General features: G+C 52.1%; 1 protein-coding gene across 3 annotated transcripts in view; it reads left to right on the forward strand.

Moving 5' to 3' along the window:
- The first annotated feature begins 2,079 nt into the window (after positions 1 to 2,079).
- Positions 2,080 to 19,468, forward strand: part of BPIFB1 (BPI fold containing family B member 1) — a 35,754-nt gene continuing 18,365 nt past the window's right edge. The window contains exons 1-6 of one of the 3 annotated variants that reach the window (XM_045362758.3): positions 2,080 to 2,186; positions 4,141 to 4,225; positions 13,941 to 14,096; positions 16,641 to 16,782; positions 17,768 to 17,875; positions 18,831 to 18,980. In XM_045362758.3, the coding sequence (XP_045218693.2) occupies positions 13,982 to 14,096; positions 16,641 to 16,782; positions 17,768 to 17,875; positions 18,831 to 18,980 (515 nt within the window). In that variant the 5' untranslated portion in view covers positions 2,080 to 2,186; positions 4,141 to 4,225; positions 13,941 to 13,981. Of the gene's footprint in view, positions 2,187 to 4,140; positions 4,226 to 11,429; positions 11,471 to 13,940; positions 14,097 to 16,640; positions 16,783 to 17,767; positions 17,876 to 18,830; positions 18,981 to 19,468 lie in introns of those variants that run through there. The other 2 variants (XM_015457931.4, XM_074003235.1) reach the window with 2 other exon arrangements.

Consider the following 19,468-nt stretch of genomic DNA (forward strand, 5'->3'; position numbering starts at 1 on the left):
ATCAGGAACTGGTCACTGTCATCCACCAAGTCATCAGGTCAGCAGGACCAACAGCAATCCTTCATCAGGCAGAAGTGGTGTCTGATCTAGTGGGGGCTGATCCCTGGGTGCACACCCATGGTGCCATAGATGTTCCCCAGGATCAGCTGATAGAGAAGGAAAAATTCTAAGCTTGATTCATGAGTATGTCAGCTCAGTACATTGGAAGAAGCCAAAAATGGATGATGTTTCACACCCTCAGGAGTGACCCTGAAAGACAGCAACCTGAGGAAATCCCCCCAGGAGTAAAGCTTCAGGCTGTGCACTTGCTTATCCACTTTGACAAAAGAAACAACTGAAGGTAAGATTTATAGGCCAGGTGCGGTGGCTCACACCTATAATCCCAGCACTTTGGGAGGCCAAGGCGGGAGATCACTTGAGCCCAGGGGTTTGAGACCAACCTGGGCAACATGACAAAACCCTCTGTTTACAAAATATAAAAAATGAGCCAGGCGTGGTGGTGTATGCTTGTACACCCAACTACTGGGGAGGCTGAGGTGGGAGAATAACTTGAGCCTGGGAATCTGAAGCTGTAGTGAGTCATGATTATGCCACTGCACTTCAGCCTGGGTGACAGAGAGATGCTGTCTTAAAAAAAAAAAAAATTTATAGACACGTGAGCTGGGGGAAAATGATTTAATTGTTTAGTCAGGGACCTGGAAGAAACAAGATTGGAAGACTGGGGACACCAAGGCTGATCTAGTAACTGCCAGTGAGTGTGTGACCTGTCAACCACAGACAAACACTGACCTCCTGCTATGGTACCATCCATTCAAGAGCTCAACTAGCAGCCAGTGTGTGGCAAGTTGATTACAATAGACTCCTTCAGTCCTGGAAAGGGCATTGATTCACCCTGACTAGGACTGGCGTATGTTTTCAGAATGGGTTTGCCTTTCCTACCTGCTAAGCCTAAACAACCATCACTAAACAAGCACTGGCAGAATGTCTGATTCACTGACACCAGGTCCCCCACATCATCACCTTGGACCAATGGACCCATTTCAGGAAAGGCACTGTGGAGTGGGCACGTGGTCGTGAGATCCACTGGTTTGACTATGTATCAACCATCTGGAAGCTGCCAGCCTGGTAGAATGACAAGAAGGCTCTTGAAGAGGTGCCATCATGTAGATGATACACTGCAAGGATGCAGTATGGTACTGTCTACTGCTGTGTAGAAAATTATCCCAAAGTCAGGACTCTAAGATCATAAACATTTGTTATTTAACAGTTTTTTTGAGTCAGGAATTTGGGAGCTGCTGGGCTGGGCATTCTGGCTCTGAGTCTGTTATGAGGTTGCAGTTGAGTTGTTGACTGGTGCTGCAGTTTCATCTGAAGGCTCGACTGACTGAACCTGCTTTCAAGTTTACTTTAGTGGTTGTTGGTCGTCCTCAGTTCCTCACCGGCCATTGACCAGAGGCCTCTTTCCTCACCACGTGAGCCTCTCCACAGGTGGCATTATCCTAATAGTATGGTGGCTGGCTTTCCCTAGAGTATGTGATCCAAGAGCTCAACTTATAACCTAATCTCAGAAATGACATAGCACAACTTCTGCCATATGCCATTGGTCACACAGACCACCCTGGTACAGGGTGAGAGGGGACAGCACAAGGGTGTGGACACCAGGAGGTGGGGAATTGGAGGCCAACTTGCAGGCTGGCTGCCATGGGAGTTATCCCTTAGGATCGGAAGTCAGGCCCAGCCAACAAGGAAACCCAGGAGTAGCCTCTCTCAGGAGCAGCAGATACCGAAAGTACAGAAAGGTGAGGGGGGCTGGGGAAGGCAGCGGTCCCAAATGCCACTTTCCAACGCTAAGGAAAACAGTGGAAGAGCATCTGTGATGCTCCCACCTTTCAGTGGGCGTCCTCGCTCACCCACTCCACAGGGCTGGGCTCCTAAGTGCCTCTTTCTCCCCTCCTGGGAGACTTGCTGATTAAGTGAGTAAATGTTAGCACAGGAACCCAACCTCTGTGTGTGACTTTAAGGGAGGTGCCCTGTGGTTGCCCCATGCTTCCCTCCTGGCCAGCAGGAATCAGGACAAGCAAAGAACATGACATTCACAGTCCAGGGAGGTCGCACAATTCGGAAAAGGTACAAAGAGTTTGGAGAACTCACTTCATTTGGTTTGGGAGCCTCTGCTGGTGGACACGGTAAGAGATCTTAATCTGACTCACACACTCTCAAAAAGAGAGCAAAGGCATTTCTCGATGCATCCTAGAGAGCTTGGTTGAGGGTTGCCTAGAAGTATGGGCTGCCTACCACACCATTGGTGGTGGTGAGAAAATGATTTACCTTCCTACTCTCTCTCAGTTGTTCTGAAGATATCACAGAGGAAGGCTCGGCACAGTGCTGACACGTCTTCAACGCCTCTCCAACCACTCGCTACCCTCCCCTTTAGAAAGAAAGCAGACAACATTTGCTAGCCAGAGTTCAACAACATGTTTCCATTTGTTTTCGTTGTGACTTTGGAAAGGGCATTTCACCTCTGTGAACAACATCACTTGCCATAAACAGTCAGTGAGGATGGGACTACAGTGACGATAATAAGGGCGACAAGTTTAGTGAGTACTTATGCTCTTGGGAGTAAAAGAGAACCTGGCACGTGGTAAGTAATCATTAAGCTTAATCGCCACCCTTATTATGGTCACTATAGTCCTGTCATCACTGGCTATTTATGGCAAGTGATGTTGTTTTTTTCACTTTGGGTAGCATACAGTTTTCTGTTAGAAATAGATCAAATTGGCTGGGCACAGTGGCTCACACCTGTAATCCCAGCACTTTGGGAGGCCAAGGAAGGCAGATCAGCTGAGGTCAGGAGTTGGAGACCAGCCTGATCAACAAGGAGAAACCCCATCTCTACTAAAAATACTAAATTAGCCAGGCGTGTTGGCACACGCCTGTAATCCCAGCTACTCGGGAGGCTGAGGCAGGAGAATCGCTTGAACCTGAGAGGCAGAGTTTATGGTGAGCCAAGATCACACCACTGCACTCTAGCCTGGGCAACAAGAGCGAAACTCCATATCAAAAAAAAAAAAAGAGAGAGAGAGAAAGAAAAAGAAAGAAAAAAGAAATAGATCAAATTTATTTGAGTTTGCAAAAGTGATTTCGTTTACCAAGATGCGTGCTGAGTCCATAACAACGCAGGCATTGGCAGATATGGAGAAGCTAAAGGTGGTTGTCAGGAGTAGGTGAGGACAGTATATAAATGACAGGTGCTTGGGAGACGCTGGCCGAAGGTGAAGAGCATAGGCTTTGCAGTCAGATACACCCGAGTTTACATCCTGGCTTTTTGTCACAGTAGCTCTGTGACCTTGAGCAAGTTACCAGGCCTTACTGCACCTCCATTTCCTTCTCTGTGCCATGAGGGATAACAGTGAACCTGCAGGCCTGAGGCTCAGCTAGGCCAGTAGTGAGAACTCAGAAATGGGAGGACCATTGGCCAGGCACGGTGGCTCATGCCTGTAATCCCAGCACTTTGGGATGCTGAGGCGGGTGGATCACTTGAGACCAGGAATTTGAGACCAGACTTCCCAACATGGTGAAACCTCGTTTCTAGTAAAAGTATAAAAATTAGCTGGGCATCATGGCACACGCCTGTAATCTCAGCTACTCAGGAGGCTGAGGCAGGAGAATCACTTGAACCTGGGAAGCAGAGGTTGCAGTGAGCTGAGATCACGCCACTGCACTCCAACCTGGGCAACAGAGCAAAACTCTGTCTCAAAAAAAAAAAAAAGAAAAGGAAAGGAAAAGAAAAAAGAAATAGTAGGGCTATTTATGTTCTATATTTCATAAAGCTCCCTTCCTTTCATACATTGTTGGCCCCAAAAACTGTGTTTCAAAGTCAAACGTGTGGAAGATGAACAGAGGGAGGGTCACATGGTGTGTGTGGGAGGTGGGGGGCAGGGGTGTTGGGTGTTGGTTGGGGGAGGGCATCCAGGGTGTTCCCAGGAGGCTGAACCTCTCATGAGCCTCTGATGGTGTCGTTTCAGGATCCTACACGTGTTCTTATTGTTGTTCAGCATCCTCATGACTGAGATAATTGCACACTGTGACTGTATATTTATTTGTCTGTTTCTTGCTCTCCCTCTGTCTCTGTCTCCCCAGAAGACTGTGAGCCCCAGGAGGGCAGGGGCTGGTCTGTGTACTCCCTCCTATATCCAAGGCACCCAACTCTGTGTCCACGCAGAGGGTATGTAATGTGCGTTTGTTGACTGACTGACTGACTGACCTGCTAGCTGACTGCATCTCTCTGATACACCAGTCTTGAATTACTAAAGAAAATGAGAGGGTTGGGAGAGAAATACTGGGGGACTGACCCCTGAAATCATACAAGCCCCGCAACATAGCAAGGTCTCAGGCTCTAGCCTGAGCTCCAGCCTCCTTGGCCCTGCCCTGGGCTGCTAGTGGAACCTCTCCCGCCCTCCTGACCTGGAGAGACTGGAGATGGGGTGGGGGTGGGGGCTGCCCCGAATCCATCTCCAAGGATGGCCATCTGAGGGGAGATGAGGCTAAACCTCCGAGCACCCCAAACTGAGGCTCCCAACTTGAGGGACTCAGCTGCCCCCAGAGGCCTAGTCCAGTGATTCCCCATCTCCCAGGGACCCCTATATCCCAGGGACCTGCCCATTTCCCAAGCCCCCCACTCACATAGCCACACTGTTTTCAAAGACAGGCAGCCACTGCTATGGGAGAGTTCTCACAACAGCTGAGCTTTGTAAGCCACACCTTCCTGTCTTCCTTTATCTAGTTACAGCTAGACAATACGACACAATATCAATCAGAGCAACTGTAATACCAGTCATAGAAATCCCAATGTCAAGAGCTGCTTCTGGGGTTCCCAGCTCCGCTTTAAGTGAGCGCGCTGTGAGTCCCGGCTCCTGTTCCCTGCAGCGCCGCTGTTGTGAAGGCGAAGTGAGATAACACCATGCTCAGAGCAGGGCCTGGAAAGAGGACCTGCTCATCTGATTGGGTGGTTTCCATGTCAAGGCCAGGCACAGCATGGGCTGACAGCTGGGGCCCAGAGCCCCTTTTGCCAGGCCCAGACTACAGGCACAGAGAGGTGAGGACATTTGCCTGAGGCCACACAGTAGGGGCGGGTCACCTCCTAGTGTGTCCCGGTGCGCTCTCCACAGGACCCACAGCTCCCTCCTGAGCTTTGGAAAGCACCCAAGAGATGGGCAGAGAGAGGAGAGAGAGAGGGGATAAGAGAGAGACAGGACAGGGACAGGCCGGGGACAAGGGAAGGAGAGACAGAAAGAGAAGGGGATGGCAAGAGCAAGACAGAGACCTCTGGGAAAGCCAGACAGTGAAGACAGCAGGTTACCCGAGGCTGAGGATCTGAGCACACTGCCCCTGCCTGGCGGGGAGGCTCCATGCAGCCCGCAGCATTCTGGGAGGCACTGAGGGCCTCAGGACCCCAGCCCTGCTTGTGCTCCATTCCCATTCCCAATCCCATCTCACCTCTAGCCGCCAGTTCTGGTTCCTGATGAGAACATCCCCTGCCCACCTTCCCTGCCACTCACCCCACTCCCTTCCCCTTCACATGACTCAGACAAGCTCCCAGACACCTTTCCAAAACCCACCCTCCTTCCTTTGCCCCTGCAAGGCCCCCACTCTGGAATACCCTCCCCTCCTAACACATCCCTATCCCTTAAGCCCAGATCAAATGTCACCTCTTCCAGGAAGCCTTCTCTGAATTATCCCCCAGAGAAGCATTGTGATGCCATTGCTGATAGCAGCAACAAAAGCCCAGTCACGCCAGTCCCAGAACCACCAGGAAAGAAAGAAAGAAATCATTTTTCCCCTCCCCAGTAAGGCAGGGTATCCCCTTCTGGGCCCCACCGAGCTGCCAGCGACTGTCACACACGAAGCGGGTGCCAGCCTCCCTCTCTCTCGGTGCTGACCACGCCACCTGTGTGTTTGCCACTGTTCTACTGTTTGACATACTTGACCTGTGCTGACCTTATTAAGCCCAGCCGGTCTGCATCCTGGCATTTGTATTGCTTGTCTGGCCCTAATAACAATCCCTGTGTCACCTCTATCCTGGTGCTTTGCACACTTGGCCAAGGCTCATGTCTGTGAAAGCAGCACATCACCCTACCTGGGTTCCTGTTCCTAGAGCTCTGAGCCTACACACTTTCTGCCCACATGGATGAAAATCCCAGCACTCAGCATGCTGCCTGCATCCGCCTCTGCTGGGTCACCCGGCACACCTTCATCAACTGGACTGTGAGCCCCACAAGGGCAGAGATCTGGTCTTTGTCTCCCGCCCCCTTCCCACCCCGGGAGCTAGGACAGCTTCTCACTTAGCCAGGGTTCGTTTGCACTGGATTTAATCTATTCCTGTCCCACAAAAGAGGGATTATGTTGTGAGGTTCCAGTAATGATTTCTTTCTTTCTTTCCTGGTGGTTCCGGGACTGGCATGACTGGGCTTTTGTTGCTGCTATCAGTAATGGCATCGCAATAATTCCTCAGAGTCCCAGGCTGGTGGGGGCTGCGGGTCGGGCATTGGGAAAGGAATGAGGTTTCCTCCACTCCCTTGTCCTATGCCCAACCTTTATTGACTCATTTTCAAGCCATTTAGTGGGGTTGTTTACATATCCAATACATGTATTTACTGTAAACATTTTTTTTAATTCTGAAAAATACCAAGAAGATGGTGAAAGTCACCTGTGATCACACCACCAAGAAACATGTGCTGTTGATACATTTCCTTCCAGTACTTTTTTTCTAGATTTAAAAAAAAACAATTTTTGTTAAAAAATAGAAGAAATGGTTTCCCTTTTCCCTTACTTCCGTTGGTTTGTCTACATTGTTTTGTGACGGCTGCCTGGTGGCCCACTGTTTATTTAATAAATCCCATCACTGGACGTTAAGGCAGGTCCCAATTCCAGGTACTGCTGCAGTGAGCATCCTCACAGTTCTCTGTGCTCAAACCGCTAGCCAGTTCCCTTGGCAGAACCCCCACTGACCCTGGGTCAATGGGGATGACCCTCCTAACAACATACTTGACCTCAGAAACAGCCCAGTCCTCACTGCATAAGAACTGAGCCCCCTCCGCTATAAGCAAAGGTCATCACAACCAGCCTGGCCACAGCATCATGGAGCCCAACATCTTTATTCTACAGCTGGGGAGACTGAGGCCCAGAGAGAACTGACTTATCCAAAATCATCCCAAAGGTAATGACAAACTCCATGTCATCTAGGGATTTTCTCCCCACTCCATTATCTTTAATATTTTGCAAGAAAATCCATAATCTCTAACAAGGATGCTGGGGGGATGTAGCAAGGATGAAGCATCTGTGTCTGCTCATGGCCAACATTGTTAATCAATCACCAAACTGTCTTCTGCTGAGCCCAGACCCTTGAGAGCTTCAAGAGCCGTCTCCAGGCAGCTGAAATTGGCACAAGAGAAAATTCTTCTGCCATGCTGGTGGAGCATCTTTGGTGCCAACAATTGAGGACCTGAGCTTCTTCAGGAGTGGCTTGAATTGTTTCTTGAATTCTTTCCTTGTTTCTTTCGAGCCAGTGACAGTTGGCAAGGCCTCTGATTTCCATCTGTCTGCGTCATCAGAAACCCTCTCTGGTTTTCCGCATGACTGCAGTCTTCCCAGGAGAGCTTGGCCCTCATTCCGGCGAGATGGTAGGGCAGGCTGGGTCAGTGAGCAGAGCGTGGGCTCTCACTTCAGACAGAAACGGGTCCCAGTCCTGGCCCTCTGCGTTATGGTTGTGGGGCCTTAGGCAAGTCAATTCCCTTCTCCAAGACCTACTTCATCTGGAAAATGGGAGGATAAAACCCCTGTTCTCTCCTCTCTTGGCCTCAGTTTGGTGATCTGTAGAATGGAGATGATCTTTTCCACTCTGCCATCTTGCTGCATCTGAGCACCCAGCTTTGATTTAACATCAAATTATCTCCCCACCCCTAACCGAGGCTTCTGTGGATCGGCTTAGTGGGAAATGGGAGAGGAGATGTGTGTTCTCTCCTTGCACTTCCCTCTCCTTCCTGCGCTCACTTGCGCTCTCTCTCTCTCTCTCTCTCTCTCTCCCCTCTCCACCACCATCCAGAAGGAAGAAAAGGGGCAGGAGAATTTTCCTTTGACAGACATTGTTGCCAAGTAGCTCCCAACTCTTTGGGGAGCCCAAAAAATGTTGACAGCCAAGTCTTGTCAGCACCTTCAAGGAGGTATTCTTACCTCCCTGTGGGGCTTCTTGAGCTGCACCCCCCACACCAGGGCAGAGCCCCTTCAATGTAACTGTCCAGCAGGCCACCCCAGCCACTCCCAGCCCCTGGTTGCCTAGCATCCTCTCCAGATGGTGATACTAGGAAGGACTTCAAGCAGCCCTAGACTGAACTCCGTCTTGCAGGATCCACACCTGGCCCTGAGAAAGCACACACACACACACACACACACACACACACACACACACACGTGCGCTTTGACCCTGCCCAGAGGAAACAGATAGCAGCAATTTTTCACTTACAGAAGTCACTTTGCCCAACGTGACTTCAGCTCATCAGAAGACACAGCCCAGTCCATTGCCCCAACTCCAGGGGACACAACCCTCAAGCCCCCAAGTGGTCCCCGAAAAGGTCCCTCCTGCTAGGCCTGCAATGAGGCCCAAACACCTCCTGCCCTTCTCCCTGGGAGAGAAGGAGGGACCACAGCTGTCTTCCAAGAAATACCTCTGCGATCTTCCTCTCCCTTCTTGGCCCTTTTGTTTCCTTAATGTGGGTCAGGGCCCCCTGCACGGGAGACCCAGGAGCTCTGCAACTGGTTTTCAGCCACTGCTTGAGCTGTGGCCCAGGCCCTCTCCTTGGTATACAGCATCTGGGAAATCATGGTGCCTAGAACAACACTCCAGTTTTCAGACCCAGTTCCAGTAAATGCTAGTAAGGACACCCTCAGTGTGCAGCAAAAAGAGCCCTGCCTTAGACAGGGTGGCCCCCTTGTCCCCCCAAGGAGGCAACACTGAAGCTGAGACTTGGTGAATAAGAAGAAGCCAGAACGAGAGCTGGAAGGAGAGCACTCCTGGGAGAAGGCCAGCGCATGCACAGGCCCTGGGGTGGGAGTAAGAGGAGGGAGGGATGAAGTGGAGAGAGATGAGGACTGAAAGGTGGCCAGCAGCCAAACATGCTGGGAGGAGGACATCCAGGCCAGGTGGAGCAGCAGTCAGGCAGCTTTATGCAGATGTTGCCTTCTTTTTTGTGTATGTGAGACAGAGTCTTGCTCTGTCACTCGGGCGGGAGTGCAGCGGCGCGATCTCGGCTCACTGCAACCTCGCCCTCCTGGGTTCAGTGATTCTCCTGCCTCAGCCTTCCGAGTAGCTGGGTGTACAGGCGCATGCCACCATGCCCGTCTAATTTTTCTTTTTTAAATATTTTTAGTAAAGACAGGGTTTCACCATGTTGACCAGGCTTATCTCAAACTCCTGACCTCAGGTGATCCACCGGTATCGGCCTCCCAAAGTGCCGGGATTACAGGCGTGAATTTACCACTTGCTGAATTCTCTGATGTTCCAAGCATTTCTCATCACCTTATGAGACCCTCAAAATAGTCCCATTTTACAATGGAGGAGACAGTCTCATAGAGAAGAAGCAATTTTCCCAAGGCTGATGGCTGTCAGTACAGGAGCAGGAATCTGAGCCGTGTCTGTCAGCCTCCACAGGCTTCCTCCTGCCTCCTGCGCTTCTTCCCAGACAGGGCACGATTAGGTCTTCGGGGGGTGAAGACGGTACTCCAGAAAGAGGACACGGCACAAGCAAAGGCCTGGGAGCTGAAGAGAGGTGGAGCCAAGGCCAAGAGACCCCAGCAGCCTGAGGAGGGGCCACGCGGTAGTGAGGGCAGGTGTGGGGTCTGGGGCCCATGGGCCTGCAGAGATGCAGCCAGCCTTGCTGTCCCAGCACATGGCAGGAAGCAGGAGCTGATGCAGTCCCAGGCCCTGGCACCGGGCCCCAGCACCCCACAGAGGGGCATTGTCCATGGGCAGTGGGCATTGTCCATGGGCAGCTGGGAAGCCAAGCAGGGGCATTTGCTTCTCTGGAGATGTGCCCAAGGGATTGGCAGGGTCCTCCCGGGAGCGCTCTCGAAACACTTCACCTGTAGGTATTCAGAGCTTTTGGTGTGTTTGCAAACACAGCCAGACAGCAAACGCTCTTCACCTTGTTCTTTTTGTCAAAAAGCAGGAAGAGGAGACCAGCCAGGGCCTGGCCACATACTCTGTGACCTCAGGACACTTGCTTTCCCTGTCTTGTCCACTGCAGATGGAGACAGGATTCAACAATGGCCATCCCAGCTCTAAACCACAATTCCATGCTTCTAGACCAAAACCAGGTAGCAAGGATAATTCCCCAGATGACATCAAGAACGGTGTTGGTGTCACCACCGCCTCCAGTGCTAAGTTGAAGTCTCTGGGGAAGGACAGTGTGGCCATGAAGAGAGTCCGGTCTGGACTAGATGATCGGGCTCAGGTCCCAAAGCCGGAATCCCCGGTCACGTGACCTGGAGCAAGTCAGTCGCCTCTCTGAGCCTCAGGTGCCCTCTGTAACATTAAGGCTGCTGACGTCCACCTCTGGGTGACTGTGCAGGCTGCATGCGCCAAGGTCTGGGCCCAGGTGGTGGATGACAGGGTCCTGCTGGGCTCCGACATTTGTCCTTTGGGTTCATGGTCATCCCTCCTTATTCTTTTGGTCCACAAGTGCTCACGGAGGTTCCTAAAGATGCAGACAAGGTAGAACAATTCCAATTGCTGTGGAATAAATGAATGAATGAATGAATGAATGAATGAATGAATGAATGAAAAGAAAGCCCATGCTAAGTGCTGTGTAGGCATTCACTTCAGCTCATGCTCTTAGCAACCTATAAGGAGGAGCTACTATTATCCCCATGCTACAGATGAGGTCACTGGGGCCCAGAGAAGTGAAGTACCTTGCCCAAGGGCACACAGCAAAGCAGTGGCAAAAACAGGATTCAAATCTATTCTCCTGGGTGAATTAATTGATGGAAATGTGTATCCTTGATGCATTTAGGAGTAAGGGGTGGGTAAGGTTACTCCTTCCTTTTCCCAATTTGATTATCTGGACTAAACAATTGTTGTAATCCCTCTACAAAGGCTCATCCTATTATAAGCAGTCATAATATTAACAGCAATGGCCACTCACATTTACGGAGTGCTTATTCTGCTCTATGCACTGTGCTTCTCTCAGCCTGGACCTTCCTTTCTCCAAACCTCAGGAAGCTGGAGTCCCAAGGCTGCCTCCGGGCGGGGCTGTGGTTCACCCGAAGCCACAAATATTTACCTTGGAGACCTTGGCCCGGTCTGAGGCCTCTGCCCAAAGACAAAGCCTGTGCTGGGGTGTGCAGGATATAAGGTTGGACTTCCAGACCCAACTCCTGGGAGAGGAGAGGAGCAGGCCGAGGACTCCAGCGTGCCCAGGTAACAGTAGGGAAGGGGTTGAAAGCCGAAGTTGCCAGGAAGGTTCTGAGCTAGAGATACCTGTTGGGGTCAGGTCAGGAGCACAGGGGAGGCTCGCCCTCAGTGAAGGGCCCTCGGTGATTCAGGATCTGCTGAGGGTCAGGGCCGGGTGTAGAGAGATGCCCAGCTCCCTCGCCCAGAGGACCAAAGGGCAGTGACGAAGGGATGGGGCTGGCTGAGTCTTTTCCTGATCTCGTCCTAGTGACATAAACCCACTCTGCACATACCTGTTGCTCTGTGCCCAGCTGTGCTGTGGTGGTGCTGGGACAAAAGAAGCATGAGACGCAGACTCTGTCCCTCAAAGAACTCTCAGTGTAGGACAATGTGGTGCCCAAGGAAGACCCAGCGACATGGGAGTGGAGGACAGTCAAAGAAGGGTTCCTGGAAGAGGTGATGTGTTGGTTGCAAAGCCGAGTAGAAGGTGATTGGGCAAAGGAAGAGAGTGAGATAGTCCACGAAGGGGAACAACAGAAGCAAAGGCCGGGAGAGCAGGTGCCATATGACAGGGGCGTGTGTGGTGCCTGGATCTGGGGGAGGAGAGGCTTTTCCACAGGAGGGAAACGGGGATGCTACCATCCTCGTGGGTCCCTGGGTTCCTCTGATCCCAAGAGGACTGAGCAGTGTGTACAGATAATGCAGGACAGACAGAGTCAAGGTATTTGCAAGAAAAATATGGAGTGAGGCCACGGGGGCGCCTGGATGTGGGGGTTCAGCTCTGTCTTCTGGCTTTGGCTGTAAGATGTCTCCTTCTGACTCCAACATTAGTAATAATACCTGTCATCATCATCGTGGAAGCTACTATTTACTGAACACTTGGCCATGCCAGGCCACAAATAGATTGTCTCATTTAATCTTCCCAAAAAGCATGTGACATAAGTACTGTAATTATTCCCCATTTTACAGATGGGAAAACGGAAGCTCAGAAAGGGTAAGTCACTTGTCGAAGATCACAGAGCAAGTGGTAGAGGCCGGCCTCCAACTAGGGTTCATCTGGCTGCCAAGCCAATAATATTTTCCTCTCCACCCTCAGGCCTCCTAACACTAACCTTTTCAGCTTAGCAGGCTCAGATTTCCAATTCTTTCGGGACTTCCAGAGGCTATGTATTTATTCAGCAGCCATTTATTAAGCACCTGCTCTATGACGAACACTATACTGGATGCCAGAGGCACAGCAGGGAGCAAGCAGACCCAGGCCTCCCTCCCAGAGCTCACAGCTTGGTCAGGGAGGCAGAAGCTGAATCGTTATTGCAAGGGTCTCAGAAGAGCTCACACTGCTCCAGGGCACAGGAGACACATGTCATCCGGATGCCACATTTGTCTTTGGCAATGAGAAACCCACATGCTAAACCAAGCGAGGGCTTCATATCTCTGCAGTGTCTCCCCTCCCTCCAAGCAGACAGTCCACAGGGGCAGGCGCTTCCATGGGGGGCTGGCAGGCAGAGCCAGGGTGCGAGCTGGAGAACTTGGGACTGGGTTACAGGTGTTGATGCCCCACCCCTGTGGAGGGAGGGGACAGAGCAGCCAAGGGGCCAGAATACCCCCAAGCTCCTCTCCCTGGCATGAGCCACAGGGCCCTTTCTCTCTCTCTCTCTCTCTCTCTCTCTGTCTCTCTCTCTCTGACTTTCTTTCCCTGGCTCCAAGAAGCCATCCAGTCCCTCTCCAACCCCCTTAGTATTGCAGATTAAGCAAACAGCTTTTTCACAACTTTGAGTCCTACCTGGCTCCTCATTGCCTTCCTGCCTCCAACCTTCATGTCCTGGGCCCCAGGATAACATTTCTCCAAGTGTGGTCCAGGGTCCCTGTCTGCAGGACAGGGGAAGCTTTACAGGGAAAGTGAAAAATCTTGGCAGGGTTTCAAAGGATGAATAGGAGTTCATCAGGGAGATATGGGAGGAGAAAAGCATTCCAGGAAGCAAGGAACAGCAAGAGCAAAGGCACAGACGCAGGAGAGAGCGGAGTATGTTCTGAGACCTTCCAACTGCTTGGAACTTGCTAGAACAACGGGAGAGAAAGCAGGAGGTGAGGTCAGCGGAGGGTGAACCATAGAGGGTTTTAAGTGTCAGACTGAGGTGTGGTGGACACAGGAAGCAGAATTTCTTTGTTCTCAATATTGTTGCTGGATTTTCTGTAAGAAAATGGCTAATACATTCCAAGTGCTTACCATGTGAAAGACACTGTGCTAAATGATTTCCAGATATTAACTCATTTAATCCCTCAACTCTGTGAAGTTGGGGTCATTATCCCCATTTTTGCGATAAGAAAACTGAGGCACAAAGAGGTTATGTTGATTGCCTAAGTCCGCACAACTAGCCCAGGCAGTTAAACACTGCACTAAACAGCCTCTCCTGGACACCGTGCCCCCGGTCACTGGGCATGAATCATGGGCCTGCCCTTGGCCTCTCTGCCTCACGGTCCTCTGTGCTCACCCCAGGTCTGGCATCCAGCACTTGCTCCTCTCTGACACCCGGGAAGATGGCCGGCCCGTGGACCTTCACCCTTCTCTGTGGTTTGCTGGCAACCACCTTGATCCAAGCCACCCTCAGCCCCACTGCAGTTCTCGTCCTCGGACCAAAAGTCATCAAAGAAAGTAAGTTTTGTCCCTCTGGACCTGGCTGCCAAAACACAAGGGGGTAGGTGGAGCCGCTTCCCAAAGGAGGGAGAGAGTTCCTCATCACGGGGGGTATGCAAGGCATGGCCGAGATCCCAGGACGTGGGTGAACATGAGCGGTGAGTTGTAAAGGTCTGGAGAGTCTGTGATCTCAAGAGTCCACGATTCCAAGAACCCCTTCTTAAATTCCACAATTCCAAAAACCCTGAGTTTCCACAGCCTGCAGAAGGGGCGTGCGGCCACTGTGTGCAGTGATGCAGCTGCCTCTCCCACTTTCCTCACCTAAAATCTCATCGTCAGAGCACCCCCTCTTAGTTAGACCCAGTGTGCTCCTCCTCCCCAGAGCAGAGACCCTTGACTGCAAGTGTGGCAGCCTGGGTCCCAGGCACAGTGTATCACTCTCCAGCTCTGGGGCACCGGGCCAGTCCCTGAGTCTCAGCTTCCTCCTCGGGACACAAATAAGAGGGCCTTCCTCACTGGGTCACTGGAATTGACTAGAGCTTTATGAATGCTATGGCCATGCTTCTCAACCTCAGCACTTCTGACGCTGTGGGCCAAACAACTATTTATTATGGGGGGTGTCCTGGTCACTTTAGGATGTTTAACAGCATCCCCCACCCAACTGTGACAACCAAAAAGGTCTCCAGACATTGACAAATGTCTCTTAGGGGACAAAATCATCCCAGTGGAGAACCACTGCTCTAAAGTCTCATCTGTCACCTGTCAGCTCTGGAGGCCACCTGAGCACTTAGAGGACCAGACCCCTGCATTTGGGGGGACTAGGGGCCTGGGTCATGGCCAGAGGGGCAGGGGCAGGTCCTGTGGGACCAACAGGCTCCGTAGCCAGAGGATGGATTCCCAAGTAAGGACAGGAAGCAGAGAGCTCTGAGAGGTTGGAGGGAAGCAGAGGTGGCCCGGATCCACACCGTGAAGCTCAAGCGTGTGGAATTTCAGCCAGAAGGAACTTAGAGAGGAACAACCATGCTTTAGGCTCTCCTAAAAGGAATTGTGTACAAGTGGTTGGTTTTGAAGGTGATCCCAGAAACACCTACAGGAGTGTGGGGAGGCAAGGCAGGGAAGGGAAGGCATCCCATGAGGGGTGCATGTCCAAGCCAGTTACCACTGTGGTGACTGGAGCTCAGTCCTGCCTAGCAACTGCATCTGTTAGGGCCAATCACAAGACAGAAACCACACAGTAATCCCAACAGGTAAGTTTAATGTAAAGAAGTATTACCAGGGGATTGGAGGAATGGGGAATTGGCTAAGAGGGAAAAGAGAGCTCTAAAGGATAACCTAGGGATGGAGGGGCTAGCCAAGGACAAAGCAAGCTCAGAGGTAGAGAGTCCTCCCCAGCCCTCATTGTAGAGGGTGTGGTTAAAGTCCACTGTGTGGTGGAGAAGTTTGCTGCCTTGTCCCAGAGCTTGTCCACAGTTGGCAAACTGAGGCTAGTGGGTGGAAAACTATCTGCCAGGGAGCTGATAAAATTCTCTGGGAAGCTGCCCCTGGAGGAAGGGGGCTGCTGTTAACTCACAGGGAAGCTATCTCTGGGGAACCGCCTAGAAGCTAGCCAGGGTGCCTGCAGAAGTCACTCAGCAACAGCCACTGAGCAGTGACACCATAGGAACCTGGCAAGAGGAGCATGCCAGGGCCATGAAGGGAATCCCCTTCCTCCCCCATGCCCCTCCAGAGTCTCCACTGAAAGGGGTTAACACTGTGCCAAATGGCAAAAAAGAAATATTCACAGGGCCCAGTTCCATTATCACAGAGCAGGCAAAGTGGGTGGATTTGCAGCTGAGAGGCTATAACACAGGAGCTCTGATACACAATGAGGGGCACACATCTGAGCCATCCTGCCTAAGGGGTGAGGGAGCTGAGGTATTGATACACCAACTCTCACCAATCACTGGCTGAAGTCTCCTCCTGGGGCATCAGCTCTCCAGCACTTCTGACCTGCTCTGCAGAGGAGCCAGATGGGCTCCAGCTGCTCACAAAAAGTTGGCTGGGACAAGAACCCAGGGCTCCTGAACCCCTATGCCTCTGTCCTGGCTCCTCCTTCCTCTGCTCAGCACCTGAGGCTTTTTGGACCACATATCTATAGGATATGAATGCCAGACAATTGTTAACAAGTGTGCTTTGGCAGCAAAACAGCCCCAAACAGAGTTTTGAGGGTTCCCTGCCTCTTGGCTCTAGAAGTGCTTGCAACTGGCTAAGGGGATGAGTGCAGGTCCAGGTGCTGGGTGTAGTGGCCAACAATCCCCACAGATGCTGGCAATGCTCAGGGGTGTAAATGGTCCCAGCCTCACTCCTGATGTGAAAATGACCCATCTGGGCTACTGTCCTCAAGGCTACATCTACATGGTGGGGACTGGCAGGCTGGTCCTGACCTCTACCATAGTAGAGATGGCCACACCCTCGCCTTACCTCAGGCAGCGTCGAGTGATACCCCTCCCCAGCCTGGAGCCCCCACCAAGCCTTCCTTCTTGCCCCTCCTCCTGAGCCCTAATCTCTGGGGTCTGCCTCCAGAGCTGACACAGGAGCTGAAGGACCACAACGCCACCAGCATCCTGCAGCAGCTGCCGCTGCTCGGTACCATACGGGAACAGCCAGCCGGAGACATCCCTGTGCTGGGCAGCGTGGTGAACACCATCCTGAAGTACGTCATCTGGTAAGTGGAGCGGGACCACACCAGGAGCTAGCCCCTTTCTGCCTGGGACACACTCTGCATGCTCAGTCAACCAGTCTGCAAGCATCGACCTGTGTCAGATCACAAAGAATAGATTAAACAAAGCCCCTCCTTCAAGCAGCTCCCAGAATAGTTAACAAGAACCATAAGACAGTGATGCAGGAACCCCTAATACAACAACCCCAGAGCAAAGCCAGGGACGGTGGCTCAAGCCTATAATGCCAGCACTTTGGGAGGCCAAGGTGGGCAGATCACCTGAGGTTAGGAGTTCGAGACCAGCCTGGCCAATGTGGCAAAACCCCATCTCTACTAAAAATACAAAAATTAGCCAGACATGGTGGCAGAAGCCTGTAATCCTGGCTACTCAGGAGGTTGAGGCAGAACAATCGCTTGAACCTGGGAAGTGGAAGTTGCAGTGAGTCAAGATGGCACCATTGCACTCCAGCCTGGGCGACAAGAGCGAGACTCTGTCTCAAAAAAAAAAAAAAAAAAAAAACAGAGCAAGGTTGTCTGGGGTGGCACAGGGAAGGGATGAGGTGATGTTTCTCACTGGAGGTGACAGTTGAGCCGATGACTCAACACTCACCAGGAGGCAAGCAGCAAATGGCATCCAGGTAGAGAAATCAGCCTGGGCAAAGGCATGGAGAAGTGACAGTCGGTCAGAATGGCTAGAGCTCAAACCTCAAGGCTAGGAGTAAGGGATCAGCAGGGTCAGGTCACAGAGGGTCTTATGAGTCAGCTCAAGGAGCTGGGAGTCACCACCTAGAAGAGAAGGCACCACGATAGCATTGTGAGCAGGACTGGAGGGGAGGGATGGAGGCAAGACCATCTGGAGAAGAGTCAGTGGGCAGGACTAGGGTCTCGCTGCTCTCTAGGCACCCCAGGAAGACAGGAAAGATAGAGAGGGAGTGAGTTTGGGAACAATGAGTGGGAGGCATGATTCTGATCTCTCCTAAACCCCATCCAGGCTCAAGGTCACCACAGCTAACATCCTCCAGCTGCAGGTGAAGCCCTCGGCCAATGACAAGGAGCTGCTAGTCAAGATCCCCCTGGACATGGTGGCCGGATTCAACACGTGAGTGACCCCTCCATCAAGTACAGTAGGATTGATAGGCTCATCTGCTCGTTCCCCCTCCCCCACCATGCAGACGTCTGGAAAAGCGAGCTCCGAGCAGAGAGAAGAGCAAGTGCAGAGGCCCTGTGGCAGCAGTGTACTTGCCTTGCTCAAATAAAGGCAAAGACGGGAAAGAGAGAGGGGGCATGGTGGGAGATGAGGCCAGCAGGCAGCCGAGGCCAGATCATGCAAGGCCTCTTGGGAGAAGATAAGGACTTGGCTTTTGCTCAGTAAGACGGGAGCCAGGGAGGATTCTGAGCAGAGGAGGGATATGCTGTGCTTTAACATTTTTAAAGACTCCTGGCTGCTGTGGGGAAAAAAGACTTTCTGGGGGCAAGAGTGGAGACAGGAAGACTATCCCAAAGCTACTGCAACAATTCAGGAGAGACAATGATGGCTTAGACCAGGGTTTGGGGCAGGGAGGTGCTGAGAAGTTGATTGGATTCTGGATATGTTTTGGAGGTAGGTGGAGACACCAGGATATCCCGGGAAACTGAGTATGTGTGCGTATGCGGGGGGAAAGAGAGGGAAGTCAAGGATGACCCCAAGAGTTCTGCCTACACCACTGGCAGGATGGACTGGTCAGTAACCAAGACAGGCAAGGCCATGAGAGGAGCAGGTCTGGGGAAGAGCCAGTCCAGTGTTGCATGCGCTAAACTTGAGAAGCCCATGAGACATCGGAGTAGGGGGCTGGGGGTATGTTTGGAAGTTGTCAGCAGATGAAAGAGGTTTCAACCAATGAGGAATCTGAAAACTGAGCCTGGGACATGCTGGGGTGAAGCTGGGTGGAGATGAGGAGAAACCAGCAAAGGAGACTGAGAAAGGAGGTGAGGACTGGAAGACAGAGATGGATGGCAGGGGTGCTCCAGCCCGAGCTTGCCTGGTGCTCACATGGTCAGGTGCCTCCACCCGCCAGGCCCCTGGTCAAGACCATCGTGGAATTCCACATGGAGACTGAGGCCCAAGCCATCGTCCGCATGGACACCAGTGCAAGTGGCCCCACCCGCCTGGTCCTCAGTGACTGTGCCACCAGTGATGAGAGCCTGCGCGTCCAACTGCTGCATAAGTGAGTGTCACTGGCCGCCACCCGGGCTCCCATTCTGCCCGGAAGGAACGCCAGGCGGTGGACTTCCCCCATTTTACAAATGGAGAACACTGAGGCCTAGAGAAAGAAAGGGGCTTATCCTCTCCTGATTCCTGATCTGGGGCTCCTTCCAAGGAATCTGTGATGCCAAGGGAAGTTCAGGACCTCAAGGTCGGAAGCAACAATGGTGGGTTTCAGGCATGACACCAGAAGGTGGGGCAAATCTTTGAAGGTGGAGGCCTAGAAGCCACTCCAAACACCCAGGGCAGGTGTAGGTGGAGCCAGGGGCAAAAACAAAGTCGTTGGGTCAGGCCAATGCATTCTCTTCATTTGCTCTCCGGGTGATGGTGGCCAAGTGGCCGCCCTGTGTCTCACTTTGCTCACCTGTAAAGTGCAGGTAATGACACCTTCCAGGCAGTGGTGAGAAAACTGATCAGGCAACAGCCATCAAGCACTCAGAACAGTGCACG

Source organism: Macaca fascicularis, chromosome 10 (assembly GCF_037993035.2).
Source record: "Macaca fascicularis isolate 582-1 chromosome 10, T2T-MFA8v1.1".
NCBI lineage: Eukaryota > Metazoa > Chordata > Mammalia > Primates > Cercopithecidae > Macaca > Macaca fascicularis.